This window comes from Carettochelys insculpta, chromosome 3, assembly GCF_033958435.1.
Source record: "Carettochelys insculpta isolate YL-2023 chromosome 3, ASM3395843v1, whole genome shotgun sequence".
NCBI classification, from domain to species: domain Eukaryota; kingdom Metazoa; phylum Chordata; order Testudines; family Carettochelyidae; genus Carettochelys; species Carettochelys insculpta.
The window spans coordinates 94688999-94709670 of NC_134139.1; the positions used below are offsets into that span (position 1 = coordinate 94688999).

At 39.2% G+C, this 20672-nt stretch overlaps 1 protein-coding gene across 5 annotated transcripts in view; it reads right to left on the bottom strand.

Moving 5' to 3' along the window:
- Positions 1-20672, bottom strand: part of MTHFD1L (methylenetetrahydrofolate dehydrogenase (NADP+ dependent) 1 like) — a 233799-nt gene that overhangs the window by 150569 nt on the left and 62558 nt on the right. For 4 of the 5 annotated variants that reach the window (XM_074990388.1, XM_074990391.1, XM_074990389.1 and 1 more), the window contains exons 16-19: positions 18356-18458; positions 12070-12146; positions 5994-6134; positions 440-508 (exon numbers count right to left, since the gene is read on the bottom strand). In XM_074990388.1, the coding sequence (XP_074846489.1) occupies positions 440-508; positions 5994-6134; positions 12070-12146; positions 18356-18458 (390 nt within the window). The remainder of the gene's footprint in view (positions 1-439; positions 509-5993; positions 6135-12069; positions 12147-18355; positions 18459-20672) is intronic. The other variant, XM_074990392.1, reaches the window with a different exon arrangement.

Sequence of the window (20672 nt, forward strand, 5' to 3'; positions counted from 1 at the left end):
ATGTTGCAGACACCAGAATCAGAGACAATAATGAAGGGGAGAGAGGGGCTGCAACTTCCTATCTACTATTCCCCCATTCAAGAAGGAAGGATTTACCACGAGCCTTGGTTCCATTCACTCAATAAGCCAGTAGTGGGACTACGTTGACCTGTGCATCAGGTCGAACCCTAATGGAGGATACTTCCTTCCTATCATATCAAGGTGGAAATGGAAGGTGGACTATGAATGTGACAATTCACTGCTCCCTGCTTGAAACACATGTCAAAGCCATGAGTGAGACAAGAGGGTTCAGGGAATGAAGACGCGAGAGGGAAACGAGCACAACTGAAGCTGTCTTGTTAAAGCATATGAATTTGCTTTGACCCCCTAGAAAGATTAAGTGCAGGAAGAATGGTAGGTGTAATTTGGACATCTAAAAATGTTCACAGGTTGAACTCACCTCTAAGGTCTGCATTAGCGTTGGTTTAATTGCATCCTTCATCAAAACTGCCAAAGCACCTGTTACTCCCTAAAAAACAAGAGTGCACATTGTAAGAATCCCTGTTTTACAGCCATCTAAAACAGATGACGTTTTGAGTTTGAAATATTATACTTAATTTCTAAAGAGCAAATTTGTTCATAAGATAAGAACAGCCATATAGGATCAGACCAAAAGTTCATCTAGCCCAGTATCCTGTCTTTAGACAGTGGCCAATGCCAGGTGCCCCAGAGGGAACAAATAGGTGATCCATCAAGTGATCCACCCCCACTCACCCATTCTTAGCTTCCGAGAAACAGAAGCTAGGGGCACCATTTCTATCCCTCCTGGCTAATAGCCACTGATGGACCTATCCGTCATGAATTTATCTAGCTCTTTTTTGATTGCTGATATAGTCTTGCCTTCAAAACATCCTGTGGCACACAGGTTGACTGTGTGTGTAGTGTAGAAAAACACTCCATTTTGTTTGTTTTAAACCTGTTGTCTATTAATTTCATTTGGCGACCACTAGTTCTTGTGTTATGAGAAGAAATAAATCACAGGAATAAATCCTTATTTACTTTCTCCACACCAGTCATGATATTACAGACCTCAGTCATATCCCACCTCTTAGTTACCTCTTTTCCAAACTGAAAAGTCTCCGTCTAATTAGTTTCTCCTCATATGACAAGCCAATGTGTGTCTGACAATTCTGTTCTTTACTATAGATTAAGCGAGATGTTAGGCTTACTGGTCTGTATTTGCCAGGATAACCTCTGAAGCCTTTTTTTAAAAGTTGGGAGTAAGATTAGCAATCCTCCAGTCATTTGGTACAGATGATGATTCAAAGGACAGGTTGCAAACCCAGCTATTTATGCTTCTGAAGATTCAATCCCCCTGTTACCATCACCTATATTTTCCTAATGATTGGAGTTACGGTCTTCAGGGAGCTATCCTTACTGTGAGAAGATAGCACAACAAAAATATTTCTCCAGAAAAAAAGGAAACGTTTTTCACTATATTCTGCCATCACCATTACGTGAGATACCTATTTAGATTTAGTTACTTTATTACCATGGTATCAGAACTCCCCCATGAACACTAATGACTTTCCCCTCATAGCATATGAGAGAAATATGGTACAGAATTTTTTCTTCCTATTTCAGAGAGAACAGACACACAGAAGAACAGTGATTAGCCCAATGTCACTCACAGGAGAGAAAGCAAAATGTAGTCCTTCAATAACACTGAGAAAGCACATGGGCAACAAGCTTGCCAATACTGCAGAAAGAAATGAAAGACATACTTTGCTCATGAGAGAATGGGCATCAATAGCATGGGGGTCTAAATACAGAAGTAAAGGAATGAACTTGTAGCCTCCATAAGACCTATATAATCATAGGACTGAGAAAAAGATATAAAGATACCATGAAAATCCTCTCGTTTTCAATCCCTCCATAATAACCACACAGAACTCTTTAAACACTTCTGCCAGTGAACCTAAATTTGAACCAACAGGCCCAGCATTGCACGCACTGAAATTAATACATTATGTGGCAATTTTGCGATCATCATCATTACAAAATTTTGCATCAAATTAATTTGTTACTTGCAACACATCAAATCGGAACCCAAGTTTTCAGAAGAGGAAGTACCAATTTATTATACCCACACTCTCATAATTATGAATTAAAGAAACTGAGGAAATGCTTCATGGTTTCTGTTATATGTTAGTTTCTGTTATTTACATGTTATAAGCCTGTTATAAGCCTAAATATCCACAGTCATCAAAAAATTAACAGTGAAATGGGATGAGATACCAGTCATGAGATAATATATATATGCCCCCTTTTTATGGATTAATATGGAATTGACTTTCAATTGCTTGTTAGTTCAAAAAAAAGAAAAGTTTTGTTTACATTGTGGTGATCAGAAGCAAAAAACCCAAAAATCTGGATGTTTATCAAAATGGTAAGGGTCTATCATTTCTCACATACAGTTAGAAGATGCTATTCCATGTATGATTAATAATCTAATGATAAACACAGAGACATATGAAATAGACATATTAAAAACATCAGATTGCTGCAACATCTCACTGTTCCTTTCCCTACAGCCACATACACACCAACATAACATATTGTAGCTATGAACATAAGTCATTTATTTTAGACAAAGAGGAAAAAAAATGAAATGCCATTGAGAAGTCAGAATCATGTGCTCAATCAACTAGTGTTCCATATGTGACATTCTAAGTTTATAAACCTTAATTTTTAGTTTTATTTAATGATTTTTCCTCTTTATTGCCCCCAAGCTACTCAGTAAAAATGACTGATGATGCTAGTGCTCGAATCCTTATCTTCTGCTTATTTTAAAGAACGTCTTTGTAAAGTGTAGATTTTTTTAAAGACGTATTAAATTTTTAATCTGTTCAACATGACTTTACTTGCTGTATAAGGAAACCATTTGACATATTTCCAAAAACCTGAAGCATTTACCAAATAAAATGTGAAGCCTTGAATTCCCCACCCTAATGCCTAACTTAAAATTCAGTTAAACAGTTCTCATTTTTACCAACTTCTCTATTAAATCTCAGCTTTACTGAATTAGTACAATTAGAAATTAAATACAGAACATGCCACTATTGTTCTTCCTAGTTAAACAAGTATACATTTTAAAGTAATATCTTCAACACAGAGTTATGATTTTAAGATAATGAACCAAAAGCCTGGTGTTTTGCTTATGCTACACGTTACAGCCAATCAGAACACTACACTGACAAGCTGGGATAAAACTCTGAGCCTCCTGTTCCAAAAGCTTAGTCCCTTTCCATTTGAACTAACATTAAATGTTAGCAGCATAGGGGCTATGACACACAGCTGAGCATTTCAGATGCCACCTTGTAAAGGGCAGTGCAATACATGTTGAACCTCTCTTGTCTGGCACCATCGGGACCTGCCCGGTGCTGGACAAGAGAATTTGCCGGACTGCTGGAGGTCAATATTGTCTAGCAGCAGTACCAACATTTCCAGCGCTTATTGGGCTCTTTCAAGACATTTAAGGGTAAATTACAACTAAATAAGAGCACAGAACACAGAGCCAGGACTGGTGACTGTAAATAAACTTTCAGGGACCACAGGAACTTTGGCCACGCCCATGATAAGTGGTTGTCTGGCCAACTAAAATGATGTTGGATTATGGATGTTGCTGCACAAGAGAGTTCCAGATTACAGAGGTTCAGCTGTACATGTTTGGCACTACATTCCAACATTGCCTCAGAATGAAGCTAAGGACCTTAATTTACACAAAGGTAAAGTTTTGTTTCTGTGATGCAATTGTGATGTTGCAATCTACGGCTTTCATACTGGAAACACATTATTTTACTTGACTCATTACCCCATAAGAAAAGAAACAGATATTGACATTTTCAGAGAATGAATGGCAAAATGTTCTTGTTGAAATGCTCTGGAGAACTACCTGAAAAACATCTCTGCCACCATTCCTACTGGCAATCCCCACATTTCAAGGTGGTTCAAAGCCTCGCTTTTGTTTGATGACTGATTTTAGATGACCTAATAGTGTTGCTAAAATTAAAAACAAACAAACCACAGACAGACTTTAACCATCCAACTGGTTGGGAAATTTCATCTCTTTCTCACAGGTAAGGGAGGCTAGAAAGATCCATCCTTTTGTCAACTCTGGAATTAATTTATGCATCTGAAGCGGAAAGTTTTAATAGAAAGCCTCTACATGGTACCTCATGTGTCGGCCCACTTTCTCCATGGATTAGGCCACCATGGATACATCAAAACTGAACTGTTCCCTCCACCAGCTCCCAATTCACTTCCCAGCTCAATTCAAAGTCTTGGGCCTAATCTTCAAAGCTAGGCCCCAGGTAAATTTTTCCATGGGGAAAAATTACAAATGTACTTCAGTGACTTAGAAACTTAAGTCCCAGTTTCCATAACTCTTTAGACCCCTGTGAACATAAGTTCCACTGACTCAAGCGTTCATGTCTCTTCTGAAAGGTGCTTTTCAAATTTCACCCCACTTCCCCATTTGTGAGCCAATGAAGCAGTTCTGCTCCTTGCCTAATAGCAAGTACATGAGAGCTTTGGACTTTAGAACCACTTTCAGAGGTGGTTAGATTCCAGAAAGCCCCCAAGAAACAAAAAAGGTGATTTACAGATTTTAGAGACAAGGAGACCAGAAAGATCCTTATGAAGATGATCGGAAACATGTGACTTTATTTGTTCCAGTTATAACAAAACTAATCGTGGGATACAATTTTCTGAAGTTCTAATACAGCAAGCTGTTTATAAAATACAACAAAACTGACTGTGAATAGTTGCACTTGAGTAGTCCTATTGACTTTAACAAGACCTGTTTGCGCTTAAAGTTAGGCTGATCTGCGTTTGACGGACTGGGGTTTAACTCTGCAGAAAAAATATTTGGGTTATAAAGTTGTTAAAAATAAAAATGATACTGTTAATATTAATAGATTTTAATAATTGTTTTTTTTTAAAAAACCCTTGGCTAATAACCAGGGAAGCTTCTTTTACTAAACAAATAGCTGTATATTTATTTAATATTATTCATTGCTGATGAAATACTAATCTAGGGCATAGCTATTTAATTTGAAATGGGGACATGGCTTGTGTCCATCAAATTTCTATTATGCTACAGAAAGCAAAAAGAAATTCGGCCTTCTCAATATTGTATAATGCACCTAAAATTCTGGCAAACAATTCTTTATGGTCTATTACAGGTGCAAGATATTTAATTCATTACACTCATGAAAGACGTCTTCTCAATTCACAAACTATTTAATTTCTCTCTACCACTCCTTCTGCTTCCCAATCCCCCTCTACATCTGGTTTCCATCTGCCAATGTATATTTTAAGTTTTATTATTGTAATAGCGTAAATACGGGGCATCGAGAGATGAAATTAAGACCAACTGCAGTTTTGTACGGTGTATTAAACATTATTCACATCCAGAAACAAGTGAAAGAGACAGAGGGCTAGTGGTTAATGTACATTAAATAATGAATTAGAAACTCTGTCAAAACATTTTAATATTTAAAAATAAATTTCAGACAAGTGAAATTAGTGGAATTTGGTTTAGTGATACAAATTCTAGGAGTGGTTGATAGTGTTGCCTATTATTAAGTTTGCCCATTATAAAAACCATCTTTTCAGTTGCTTATACCTTTGGAAAGCTTTACCTGTTCAGGCTGCAATTTTACATGCTGGGTATCTGCCTCAGGATGAAATTTATTTTATTTTACTTCTTTAGGAAAACTTAAGCCAGACCAGTTCAGCTATTTTTAAGAAAGATGCTGAAAAATACAATATTTCACATCCTGTACCAACTGTGGCCAAATTTGAGATCAAATAGCCCTATCCCTTATAAGCCCCACGTGAATTGTTAAAAGCAAAACTAAGAGACAAAGCATACATCTCCAATTTTACTGATTCAGCCAGCAAAGCAAATGAGTCAGGAGTTATTCATGGGGCTTTTATATGGTACATACCAAATCCTCCGCTGTCACTGGATGTCCATTTCTGTCATTAGCCACCACCATTTTGCCCAGCCTCTCTTTCATATCTGTCTGGCTGGTGGTGAGTGCTAAGATTGCCATGATTTCACTTGCAACAGCAATGTCAAACTGAGCCTACAAAGATAAAAGTAACAGTAGTAAACCGAACCAGAAGCAGGCAAGAAGATACTTTCAGAGAACAATGGAAAGAAATTTGGTCTGATGACCTTGACAGTACAATTTTAAAAGTTCTTAACTGTTATTAATGACATCTCAGTTACATCAAATAACTAACAGCAAAATGGAAACTGGATGTTTACAATGATTAAGGTGGGATGGGGGTTGGTTTGAAATTTTATTAATCAGGGGACTCAGCACCTCTCTGGACTTGGACTCGGACTCAAATACAGTTTCCTTTCATGGCAGTTCAAGTTGCTGACCCACTGGCGCCGGTCCTTGTGAGGGCAGTGAAACAACACTGGTCAGTTTCACTTTCCGCACCACGTGGACTATCACAGTGCTTCTTATACTTGGGTTTAGAATACTGCTCAGGAATTTGTGTGCTTAAATATTCTCTGATTTCATGCAAATATTTATTTTCATATTACTTTTTGTAATTTTTATTGTACAAAATTCTAAATTTGGGAAGTTAAACTATCTGACAAAGTACTTTTAAAATAGTATTTTCTTACATTTAGCGTATAAAATTTGTGGGTTTTTTTCCTCCTCATGGATTAACATGTAATTTTAAAAAACCCAGGGACTTAGTGCAATACCAGTCTTGCTTTTGTAGAAATGGATCTATAACGTGCATTAATTCTTTAGAAGGATTCAAACCTAGCTCCTGATAAGTGAAGTGTCTCACTTGACAATATTTATACAGCAAAGTGGCAGGCACTTTGTAAATACCTAAAGTCCCAGTTCTGCAAAGACTGCAAGATCAGGACACATGACAAACCCCTATTTCATATAACTCATGCTGGGTACTAACAGGAGAGGACTCTAGACTTACTAAACTAAATTGGCTCTTTATTAAATAACTGTATACAGAGCTGCTCCAGCTGCAGCTTAATATTTTATACAGCTGCACAAACCACAAAGAATGACTGCCTGGTGTTCCTCCCAACTATTTTTTCCTGAAATCCATACTTCTCCCTTCAGTGTTCATGCAACTTACAAGAGCAACTTTCTCATCACTTGATTAAATTTAAGCATGTGAATAGTTGTACTCATGTCAACGAAGTAAGTTCTTTGTTCAAACTTAAAAAAGTGCTTGAATGCGTTTATGGATCTAGTATACGTACATACACAAGTAGCAAAGAACAGGAGGAAATATTTACAGGATTGGGAGCTAAAATGAAAAAAACTACAATTACAAAACAGGTATTTTTAAACTTTAAATTGAGCTCGTTCTTTATTAAGAAAAAAGCTTTAAGTAAAACAGTTAACTCTCCCTAGCTCTATTAGACCCCATTTTTATGGCCAAGCCTTCCTAGAACAAATGAAAATAAAATCCAGGATTCAGGATAATACACCTCCTCTAACTTACCCATGCAGCACTGAGAAATCGTGAACAAATCTGAGATCAAGGAGATTTCATATACCTCATAAACTGCAACACCAGCTAAGTTTACCAGGTTAGTTTTAAGAACAGAGTTTGTACTTTTAGAGTTTTCATCACCAGGATTACATTTAAAATGTTTATTTTCCTTTTGCATATTAGGTTTTTGCTTTTTTAAATATAAATTAAAAAGGGGTGGGGGTGGGGGAACCAACCCTGAGAGATATTTGAGGAACGCAGTGGTTTGCGCACTGGTCTGCTAAACTCAGTGTTGTGAGTTCAATCCTTGAGGGGGCTATCCCAGGATCTGGGACAAATAGATTAAAAAAAAATGGGATGGTGCTTGGCCCTGCCAAGAGGGCAGGAGACTGGACTTGATGATCTCCTGAGGTCCTTTCCAGCTCTATGAGATGTGTATCTCCATATATTATTTTATTTAAAAAAACAGTCATAACCCTATTAGAATACATACTATTTTATACTTTCAGTCATCGTTACTTTCTGTGATGGACAGGGACCAGGCACCCCAGGGAATGTGAATGCCAAAGAATGAGCAGTTGAACCAACTGATTGTGTACACCATTTCTTTACTATAAAAGTTATTGAGTAAGGTCTTTTATGAGAGCTGGTGACATACTAGTGATTAATATCACTGTGAATCGTCTGTATTAACTCTATATAAGGAATTATGCATCTTTACAAATATTATTCTTTAAAGCCTGTGATCACCTTAATCAAACAAAGAGAGAGATCAGTCAGGAGAGAAGGCTGCTGTCTGTCTTCTCCACTGTAAATTAAGCAAGGTGAGACCGAAAACAACAGACAGACCGTATCAATCAGAAGAAGGACCAGAAATCCAGAAGAAGAGAACAGGAAGCCTTCCTAGCTCTTGAAACATGAGACAATGAATTTGGGGGGTAATATAAAGGAGAAAAAAGACATTTGAGCTACCCATCACTTGAGAAACCGAAGAGACCAGAGCTCTTGAAATCACAGAACAGTGGATCTTTCAAACAAGGAGGCTGAAGTGTATGGTAAAAGAATATATGTAAAAAATCTGCTTAAACCATGAACGTAACTTACCAAAGCTAAATTCAGTGTATGTTTTGTTTGTTTTTTCTGTAACCCTTAACACTTTTCACTATTACTTAAAATTACTTCACTGAATGTTCTTTGTTAATAAACTTATTTTTAATTTGACTATAAGTTATTTTATCACTGTATCCTAACAAAATGTGCTAGTCCTCATCCAAATTAACATGTTGGTGCCGAGTAGTGTCTCTTTAAAGAAGCAGTGAACTCACTAAGGTTCTGTGAATGCTGCATCACAAGGGCTGACCTATAAGGGAGGTGTTTTTGTTTTTTTTTCGTTTTTTAAACTGGAGATGCACATCTCCTAGAACTAGAAGTGGCCTTGGCAGGCCCTCTAGTCCTGTTCCCTGCCCTCTTAGCAGGCCCGAGCACCATCCCTGGCATCTATTTGCCCCACTCCCTAAATAGCCCTCTCAAGGATTGAGCTCACAACCCTAGGTTGAACAGGTGAATGCTCAACCCACTGAGCTACCCTTTCCCCTAAGAACTTAAGACTGGTAACCAGACTGGTGAAAGCCAGAGTGAGGCTACTGTGCCATGAGCAGGCTGCTGGTGTCCAAGCTGGCAGCCAAAGCTCAGAAGCATTCAGGGCATCAAGGCAGATAGTGACAAAACCTCTCATTGGTTTGGGCTGCACCTCTTTACATGCCTTTGGAGCACTGATAGAAACATCAGTTTTGCAGTCAGATTTGTATCAGTGTAACGACCTGCGCCCACATGCATCCAATTACAGAATCAATGCCAAATTTACAAACTACTCTTTGGAAAGCACAACATTTTTAAAATGCTCAACCTTTCCACTGTCTTCTCTCCTTCTACACACGTATCACTGATTTCAAAAGTGCTAGAACACTCCAAATATTTAGAAAATGTTTGTGCTGTTTTAGCTGGATCGCTGGTGACATGCTGAAAACTAGTTTCAATACCGATTCTCTTTCTCTGTTCAATTCCACCTGGTCAGTTGGAGTACGAGAGAATGTGCATCACTCCAATATATCAAAGTTCAACACAGTACAGAGATATTCATGTAAAACACTTCAAAATGTAATTTTAGTATTCTAGCCCTAACTTTTAAGAGCCAGAGTTTGATATCCTGATGCTGAGTAGTCCACTACAGTCATGGGAAGCTGCATCTTGCCTGGCTCATCTCCATCCAGAATGCTGTTGTAAAGATCATTTTCTAGCCTGTTGTTTGAACCAGGTCAACCCTCTCTCTGTTAATTCCTCCAATGGCTTCCTCCTCTTCAGCAAATCAGACATCAGCTCTTTGTATTCACTTTCACAGCCCATTAGAGCCATTCTCCACCCTACCTGCCATCTTTCACTCACCATCAACCTGTCCATGCTTGACTCAGTCTCTCAGGATTGAGCTCCAGCTGCTAAACAAGCTGGAAGCTGAACTGCCAAGTTTTTACTGCTATTTTAACCTAAGTTAGCTAACCCACTTTAATAAATGCTTTCTTTTTCCTTCAGTGTGGACTTTGGCTCTGAGCTAATAGTTACACTGAATGACATAGAAAGCAGGTTTAGAAAGAGAAGTCTCTTCTACATGCCTATTCATTCAAATTGAACACTTATCAGTATCCCTAATTCCCAGAATAATTCAGTAAGTGCAAAAATATTAGTTTGAATACGAGCGTTAACGTCTTTTTTTACAGTACCGAACATTTTGCATCAGCAAGAATTGGAAGCTTACAGACTAAGGCTGCATCTACACTAGAGGGTTTTGTTGACAAAACTCGGCACTTCTACTGACAGCGTTTGCCTCTCTATGATGAGGAATAATGTCTTTATTGACAGTTTCTGTCAACCAAAAGGTTTTGTAGATGCCCTGGTGGGCCCCCTCTGTTGACAGACAGGGCTTCTGGCTCACCAGGCAGCCCTATTTGCCGAGCTTCCAGTTGGCTCTTCTGTCAAGAACATGGTCAGGCAGTCTGGCCACTCTCTGTTGACAGAATGGATTGCTCTTTCGATCTGCTTTTGTGCACAGACGTGTTGACAGAGGTTCTGCCGGAAGATCTAGTCTGACATCAACTTTTGTTGACAGATTGTTGCAGTGTAGATGTAACCAAATAGATCTATTGGAGTATACGCTTTTGAGGACAAAGACCCGCTTTTGAGGACAAAGACCCACTTCATCAGATACGTGGGTCTCTGCCCATGAAAGCTTATGCTCCAATAAATGTAAGTCTGTAAGGTGCCACGGGACTTCTCATTGTTTTTGCAGATACAGCAACACAGAGACTAATCCCTCTGACATTTTGCATTACAGCAGCTGTGGAATAGGCAAGAAAATTAAAGCTGAGATTTTCAGAATTGCTACGTGTTGGCCAAACTGAAAAATGCTTGACACTAACTTTCTTGCAGTGAGATACGCCCTACACATGAAGGATACTTGAAACTAAACAGAGTTAACTGCTGCCTATAGCATATTGCAAAGAACATTTTCACCAATTTCCAGTTTCATTCAATTATTGTGTATACTCTAGTACTGACAAATGAAGCTAATTTTAAGTAATTCACTTCCTATGGTGGGTAGGGCTGGACCACAAACTCTTCTAGATGTGTTTAGTGGCTTATGAATATTTTGGAGCACTGGATCAACATGAATCCATTTGTACAAATCTGGGTTGAAGAAAATTTGTGCCTTTAAAGTCAATGGATGTCAGTTTTAAGTTTATCAGAAAGTTCTGTATTAACCTTTTCCAACTGGCTTTTGTGAAATAGTGCAAATTATCACTGCAAATTGCTGAAACTTCAAAGACTCCCACATATACTTAAGCTGTATACACTGAGCAGTTCCACTGACTTCAATTAAAACAAAGTTCATGCTTAAGTCTTCATACGGTCAGGATCCAAGTCCCTAATGTATGAGGAAAGTGAAGAAAATTATGATGCATTTTAAGTTATACTACGGGCAAGTAAAGCACATAAAGAACTGCCCTTTTTCACAACTAAATAGTCATAAAACAAAACTAAAATTAGGACCTAAGAAGAAGATAATACATTTTAAGTAACACACCCCAGTGGCACTTTGAAGTGAGTGTGGCCATGGCTCTATGTATACCACCTCCTTGAGAGAAGTAGGTAACAGGACTAGAAGCACAGTCCCATCATTGCGAGCCCATTTATACCGCCACTTTACAGTGATGTAACATTCTGCCATTGGGGCTGTGTAGTATTTTACATAATCCTGAGCCAGAAAGCTGAGTGCAGTAAAGGGGCAGTGTGGACTTAGCCTTAATTACTCATTAGTGCATCTAGTTTTATTGCTAGGATGCTACAAATACATATAACAATTAGAATTTGACTAATCCTACACAATGTATTAAAAAGACTGTAGAATAGAAAATATTTCACATGCTCGAAAATAAATTCTGCCCAGAAAAACAACATCTAGTACATAATAGCCCATACCTGTCGGAAAAACCCCTTCTCTGTATCAGCCTGTCCGATTGTTATTTTTCGTAGGAAACGGTCATTTGTATCCAATACTGGAAAGGGGGATAAGGGAGGAAAGAAGAAAAACGAAATATTTACACTGACAGAGAATCAGTTACCTAGTCACACTCCATGTATGCCTGACATAAAAATAGTTATTTCTGTAGTATAGGCCTCTGTACCCAGATTAGTATACTTCCACATCTAAAGCCACTGCAGTAGTGCACATTGGGTACCCAGCTGAGATATGCTAGCTTTGACACTTCTGCACGTCCAGTCTGAACTGCCTCAGGCGCACCCTCTTTGATAATGTAATCTTCTGTTGGAAGCCAGTAAGATTTTACTGGATTTCCAACTATGGAAAAATCTTAATATCCATCCATATGTGTAACAAAAGCCCGTTTTAGTGGATCCCCACTATTTCAGACCTATCTACTGTACATCTCTTCATGACAAAGTGTTGAGAACTGATTTTTAGACTACATGATAGCCAAATGTTAAGTTATTCTCATGTTGTAAAATGTACCTTTAATGTGAACCTAACCCCTTCAAAAACATCATTACATAAATTAAGCCCCAAGAAATTTCACACCATGTCATTTTTCTGCATCGCAATATGCAATTACCATTTCTGATTTTTCTTCCATGCCTACATCATTTGGCAAGAAGTCTTTTCTGATTATCAAGCCCAAGCAACACTTGTCTAACATACTTAACCATTATTTGAATATCCACTGTATTCTTAACTGAGAAGTGTATTCACAATACCCAAAGTGCAGCCAACTCCATTTCAGAGATCCACTCCCCCAATCTGTTTTAAATTTAGGCTGAAGTAAACTTGAGTTTTTTCAGCTTCAGATGAGGGTGCCTGTGTATTTTTGACATGCATTTTTTGAGCATCAAAAAGAAGGAGCTCCTGCTGCAAAGAGACCAGCAAATCTGTGGGGATGTAGTAGGCATTCGTAGTGGTGAAGTAACATCTACCCAGGCATAGGTCCATGCAAAATTCCTTTAAAATGCCTTTATATTTACTGTTACTATTTGGGTACCACTGGGAATTAAAGTGTGCAGCATTCTCTATGTGAGGCATACCCCCTTTCTTTTATAATATCTTATATGCTAGTCTATATTGATTCCCACTAAGCTGAGGCTTTTGCTTTAAGCAGAAGAAATACAACAGGCAAGGTTGATTTTTAGCCAGTTTGACTTCTGTATATCAGATTCTTTACATTCTGAGGAGAAAATTAGATTACGTAAAACTTGAGCAGCATCCGAACTGGCAAATGGCACAAAATACAGATGGCTCTTGACTACATCCATATGTTTATACTATCATTTCTGGCTGTCTCTTTAACAAGAAGCAGACATAAAATTAATCTGTCTTGTTTCTGATGTGAAACCAAAATGAAGAAGTACACACTAAGACACCAACCATGCACAAAACAGATATTACAACTATATGAACCTTGTAACCTTTTTACCTGTTAAGAGTATCAGTTACATATTCTGTAACAAACTACACCAATATCATGATGGTTAATTACCATATTCATCACATCAGGTCTGAATATTAATAAGAACTTTGAAATAAAATGGAATATCACTCAAAATCTAGTTTTTATTTTTAGCCTTTGCTAGAAATTCCAAGAAGCCAATCTGTATCCTCTCATTAAAGATTTGTTAGGGAAAATATTCTCTGGGTGCGTCTACACTAGGAATTAAGCTTGAAGTTAACTTTGAAATTAGGCACTACTTTTAAGTAGCCAGCAGAGAGTGTACACAAATTTTCCTGGGAATAAAGCGGTGTTCTACTTGCAAGTTCATCTTCAAAGCAGGGTGTGTGTAGATGCTCAACTTTGAAGTTGCCTACTTCAAAGTAAGTTGTACTTCAAAGTAAGCAATTTCAAAGTTATTTTTGTAGCACAGACACAGCCTCAGTGTATTATTTTATATATATATATATATATTCAGCAACTGCCTAGGAGTCCTGATCAGGAGCCAGGACCCTATCGTAGTGAGGCCTGGTCTACTCTAAGGATCAAAGTCAATCCGATACGGAATTCTAGCCACCCCATTAGCATAGCTAGAATTGACATAGCAGGATCAACTTTATTCCCTGGTGTACATCAGGGCTCTTCCGGCTCACGGCAGCACAGAATACCAGGGCCAACAGCTGAGCCCAGAGAAATCAATTTTGTTGTGTCTTCACTGATGTGGCAAATCAATCCCTGGAAGATTGATTGCAGCGCCTCAATCCCCCTGTAAATACAGACATACCCTAAGAGCTGTATGAAGAGAACAAAAGGGCAGTGCTTACTTTAAAGAGCTTACATGTTAAGCATAAAGCCAGAGACTGAGGCTGCGTCTACCATATGAGATAAAATTGATTTTAAGGCAGTTAGCCCAATTTTTCCAAGTGCCTGTCCTCACTGTAAATTCCATTAGCTCTATTTATGGAGCACTAAAATCGACATGATATAAAAATCCTAAAATCATAGTAACCTGACGAGCGTAGTGTTCAATTTGAATTTAAAATCCCAAGTGAAGGATAGTAAGGATGTGGCACGTCTTTAAATCAAATTCATTAGCCTACACAGATGTCCTGTAAGTGCCCCACAATGCACGACAGTTCTCTGCTCTGGCCTCTTACATTTCCACTGCTCTCAATTGCACAGGAATTAGGCAACAGGACCATTACAATTCAGCACCTGCAAGCCCATGGCAGTAGGGTCATGAGAGGCTGAAAAACCTCTCTTTTTCTTTGCTAGAAGCACAGCGGTGGGGTCTGTGGTTCGGTGTATAGCCCCGCTATCTGCCTTTTTTAATGCCCTGCCTGGTGCCAGCCGCTGGCTCCCCATACTGTGTCAGCTAGGCTGTGGGTGGGGGTCATGCTTGTCTGGTAGTACCAGAAACTTCTTTTCAGATGTTTACATGTTGTCCTGACCCCCACATCCCCTCCCTTCCCTCCCCTTGGAGGTGCCACAAAGTGTGGAACATTCCCACACCCAGCTACATCATGTGGCTTGACCCCGAACCAATAAAAAGACATGCTGCACAAGGTGCCAGGCAGCTTGTGCATGGTGAGGGTTAGGGTTGTGATTTTTGGGGGCTGGCTGTAGCAGGGGATCTTGTAGCCACACGGGAGATGTGTTCCTCGGCGGTCATGATTTAGGGGGCTGGCTGTAGAGAATCAGCGCATGGCCAAAATGCAATGAATTTTCAAGCTTTACATCTTCATGATGCCACAATGCTTTATTAAGATTAAAAGCAATTGCCACATAGATTTCAACAATTCCAATTAAACTAAAGCCATTAGTGGATAAAGCTTGCACTTTAGAGGACAGGAGTCTAACATGTCCTTTACAAAAACCAATAACCCATCTAAATCAAACCAAGGTTTTCATGGGCCCACCCACTCACAGTTCACAACATGAATGGAACCTTACTGTACCAATACAGCACGCTCAGTCTAAACTACTAAAGGACATGTTTTACCAAAACTGTTTAAAACAAAAGTTATTTTGTATAAAATATAAACTCATAAAACAGAGATGGATTTACTATAGAGAGAGAAATTATTTATTATAGTGATTTTATAAATGAATAGATTTCCCTTTATTAGATTTAATTGTAAAATGTGATTGGTAGGAGTTGAGGGATAGATTAAATAAATTAAACCCCAGTGGATCATTTACTGACCCACTGAGTTGGACAGTGGTGAAGACATGTGTACGTGTTTGATAACAAACATGGAATGTTGAATAGCTCAACACTATCTTAATGAAATAAACCTATATTTTATACAGCATGTACACAAAGAGGCAGAGTAAAAGAGTGGTAAGGAAATCTGATTGCTCAATATCCTTTTATAGGTGGTAGTCAGAACCATGTGTTCCATTAATAGGAATCTTTGTTGAATAAGAAATGCGATTCTGGTTGTTGAAAAACGTTTAAATTAGTGCATAGCCATCATATTCTCTAAAACCAAAGAAAGGCCACGCTGTACTTCAACGCACCATATCTTTTAGCACAGAAATTAAATGTAAAGACTGGCCATTGGCACAAAACCTAACACAGCCTATTCTTATACTGACTAGATCCAAAACCTGAGCTCACTGCTTTGTTTCAGAATTTTAGCACTCACCTAAGAACATTATGAGCGAACGCAGAGGAGCTGAGAGATTTTGCTGGGGGATTCTGGAGCACAGCCACATGGAGCAGGCAGCAGTTTGGAGCTATCTAGGGCTGCAGCAGGCAGGCAGCCACCTATATAAGCATCTCCCAACCACAGACTGCCTCTGGCACCCAAGGCCTGGCCCCTCCAGTCCTACCCCAGGTCACCACTAAAACCCTCAGCACCCTCTCTCCCCACTTCCGGGTCACAACTCCCTCCCAGACCCTGCACCCATTCCTGCACCCTCCAGGCTAGAATCCTCTCCTGCACCCATACCCCCTCTGACCATGCTTTCCAAGCCCCTGCCCCAGATCACAACCCCCTCCTTCACCCAAACACCCTCTCAGACCTCACTCTGCATTCTGCACCCCAGTTCCCTTCTGCAGCAAACCATCATCCCAGATCCTGCACCTCATCTATAGAAAAGTGCAGCCCTTGACCACTTACCAAAATCTCTGAGTGGCCTCCATCAAAAATTATTGCACCTCCCCAGTCTACCCTTTTCTTAAAAGCCTCCAATGATGGGGATTCCACAACCTCTCTCAGTGATCAATGGTAGGACGTAGCTATCCTTATATTCTTCCTAATATAGAAAACAAATGTTTCTTGCTGCTCCTGCTGCTTACTTCTTGTCCAGCCTTCAATGGACATGAAAAACAATTGCTGTTCTTTTTAACAGCCCTGAACATGTTTAAAAACCATCATCATGTGTTCCTCTGTCTTCAATTTTCAGGGCTAAACATACTCAGTTTTTTAAATTTTCCCTGCACAGGTTATGCTGTTATCACATTTTTTAACCCATAGATTCTCTCCAATTTGCCCAAACCTTCCTTACACTATGGCAGCCAGAACTGGACACATTACTTCAACTGACATCTCACTAGTGCCGAGTCGGAAAATTACTTGTCTCTCACATTTGACATATTAAGACACCCCAGAATTATAATTTTCCATTCTCACAACTGTCACATTGTTGACTCAGATTCTATGTGGGATCCGCTATAACCTCCACATGCTTCTCAACAATACTACTGCCCCAGTCAGTTACTCCTCATTTTGTAGCTGTGCATTTGGTTTTAACTTTCTGAGAACAGCATTCTGTATTCGCCTTTGCTGAATTTTATCCAGCTGATTTCAGATCAGGTCTCCAATTTATCAAGATCATTTTGAATTCCAATCCTGTCCTCCGAAGTGCTAGCACCCTTCAAGCCCCTGTATCTAAAGTCCCTTCTGCCCCATAGGGCTTAGTGTAACTCATCACTGTATAAGCATACTCTCCACCTCATTCCCCAATTCATTAAGTAAAAGGTTAAATTGCACTGGACCCAGGACAGGCCTGTGCAGGACCCACCCAGCCCAGTCTGACATCTATATCAACTCTGAGTGTATCAGTCTTCCAGCCTGTCGTACACCTACCTTAAAGTAATTTCATTTACACCACATTTTCCATTTTTGTTTATGGGAACGCATGTGAGACAATGATCAAAACCTTACTAAAAATCGAGATAAAGAACACCTACTTTCCCCCCAACCACCCACTAGGCCAGCACCCAGTCAAAGAATGAAATTAGGCAGGTATGGCATTGGCTCTTGAACAAACCATGTTGGTTATTATTTATCACCCTACTATCTGTTGGGTGCTCACAAACTCATGGTTCAGTAACTTATTCCATTATCTTTCCAAGTATCAAAATCAGGCCAACTGGTCAGTCATTCCCAGGGTCCTCCTTGTTGCCCTACAAAAATTGGAATTATGTTTACTCTTTCCCAGAACTCATGGGCCTCCACCACCTAACATGACTTTTCTGATGTAATCCCAAATGGTTCCGAAATTTCTTCAGCTATTTCCAGACGTACCCTTTTGTGAATTGTGTGAGCCCCTGTCAATTTACATACAACTGTTTTAAGTATTCCTTAACCTGACCTCTCCCTATTCTAGATTACAGACAGGAACATTTGTAGTTAATATTACATAGTAGCTTTTTCAGAGAAGACAAGCAAAACTGGCATTAAACACCTTGAACTTAAAGGTAGGCTTCTGACTAAGCACCTTGCTGAACTGAGCCCTCATTGACTGCTAATACTTACCCCTTTGCCATGTTATGGTAGATGGGTCAATGTCAAGACGTACAAATTTACTAATCTCCTCTGTTGTTAAAGAGTTGGGATTGGTCCTGTTTATCCCCACCCTCTAAAAAAAAGGAGAGGAAAGCAATAAAGCAGACTTCCTACTTAGAAAGTTAAACAGACACGTACCCACCTCTACCCCCGAACATTTTTACAAACTTTTTCACTTTTTTAAAAAACACAGACTAATAAATTACAGCTCACAGCTGAAGATGAAATAATAAACCACACAGAAAAGCTCCTATGGCAAGAATGGGGAAAAACGTGGAGAGGAAAAAGGGAGTAATACTCAACAGCAGTTATCCAAAAGGTGTCTGTATAAGATAGCACCTTCCCGTTAAGATAAACCAAAGAGAAAAGGCAACACAGGACGTAATAGGAAAAAAATAATTAACAAAATTTATGCCTGGTAGCTCTTTGCCTTCGCCAAGCACACCTCCTTGCAAATATCCATGTGTGGCTTTAAATGACTACTGTGTGCAATGAAATACAAACTTTTGTCTGCCTAATTAATGTGCTGTTTCAATAGCCCCCTACACACCAGTAAAAATACCACCGAACTCCATCATTTAGAAAGAGCAGCACAGCAGCCACAGCATTTGCTCCTATTCCAGCAGTGTCAAAAAATGTTCAAAAATGAAACTGCACAGAGATGAACGAAGAGAAAATTACATACTAGAATCCCAATTTTCTCCAAAATGACTGTGTTCTCACTGGCCTTAGAAAGTGTTCTTCAGCAAATTACCAAGCACAGTTAATGTTTATAAATTTTAGATTTAATGTTTTGTTCTCTCACATAAATACACAAATGTTAGTTGCACTAAACATTTAAAATTAACACATAGTACTGTACTGAACAAAAATGTCTTTGCTCACATTTCCCATTTTTCCAACCCCTGTTTTTTGAAGGTTGGGGCTGCTCCACAACCTTTTTAATGAGGCTGTCATTAAAAAAAATCAAGTTTCACTGTATTCCTTTTTAAACAGCACTCTCTTCAGCATTTGTATCATATCCTTCCAAACAGTAGACTATTGTGGAAAAAAAATAGTCACAAACATTTGAATAAAACTGTGAATTTGCTCTGGCAATACCTACCACCCCTTCATTCACTTTCTGCAAACATTTAACTAAAACTGAATATAAAGTTCATTTCCCAACAATATTTGCAGAGAGCAAAAATGTCCTTTGGGGTACCCCTTGAGTCCCCGACTTGCCCTCCTGGGGTCCTCCCTCTACACCCCTCCATTTGGGGGACACCCCCAGCATCCCATTCCTGAGCACCCACCCCCCACATCCCTCCTGTGGTCCTCCCATAGGTTGGGGGGGGGTGGGTCTCGGATAATTGAAGGGCTGAAAAGTGGGGCCTGACGTAAAAAGTTTGCTTCTCCCTGGTCTAGTGCATCCATACATCAGGGCAGGGTCTTGAAATTTGCCAGAAGAGCCTTTGGGTAAGGAGAAAGCGTTTTGGTGTGCTTCTGAAAATCTGCCCAAATCTGGCCAAGTTAGAAGACTTTGAAAAATCAGTTCACGCATGCTGGGGACGACTTTGATTTTGGCAGCTGAACTTCCAGAAGCTTTGGTTTTCCATGAACAAGTGAGACTGCCTACATTGTCACCACTTTTACAAAATTATGATAGATGTTGTATGAAGTATGCCTTGTGAGGTATCACTTGAAAAGTCAAAGTTAAGGAGCTAACACTGATGTCCTGTGTGCATCAACACTGTTTATGACCAGGAAATTGGCGGAATGGGTCATGAATTTGGTTGGGCCCTAGTCATCACGTATTAAAGCATATGCACAAGAGGCCCTAATGAAAGTTGTACAGGCACCCTCACTTCTGGCATTTTCTAAATGGCGAATGCTTAACTTTGTGGCCCTAATAGTGTTATTTTACCATAGTACTCTGCTACTTTAAAGGTAATTAACAGTGAAATAATTTAACTATAATAGATATTTTGCTGCATTCGTTCAGAAGCAGAAACAACTTGCAGCTCTAGTAGTACCAAGACACCACCTACCCCCTCACTGCCACCTCCCAACTACAGAGCTCTTTGATAGCTCATGAATAACTGAAATATCAGCACCCTTTCTTCCTCCAGGCAACCCAATGTAAACAAAGACAAACTGAAAATATTTTCCAATAGATTCTCTCAGGCAATCTTCTGTTAGAGCCACTTTGTAACAGGGGTAAACAGACACCAAACATATCCTGTTTTAGTTTCGGCAAGAAAACCGAGTAGCACAAAAAGCTAAAAATACATAAATAAAAAGAACC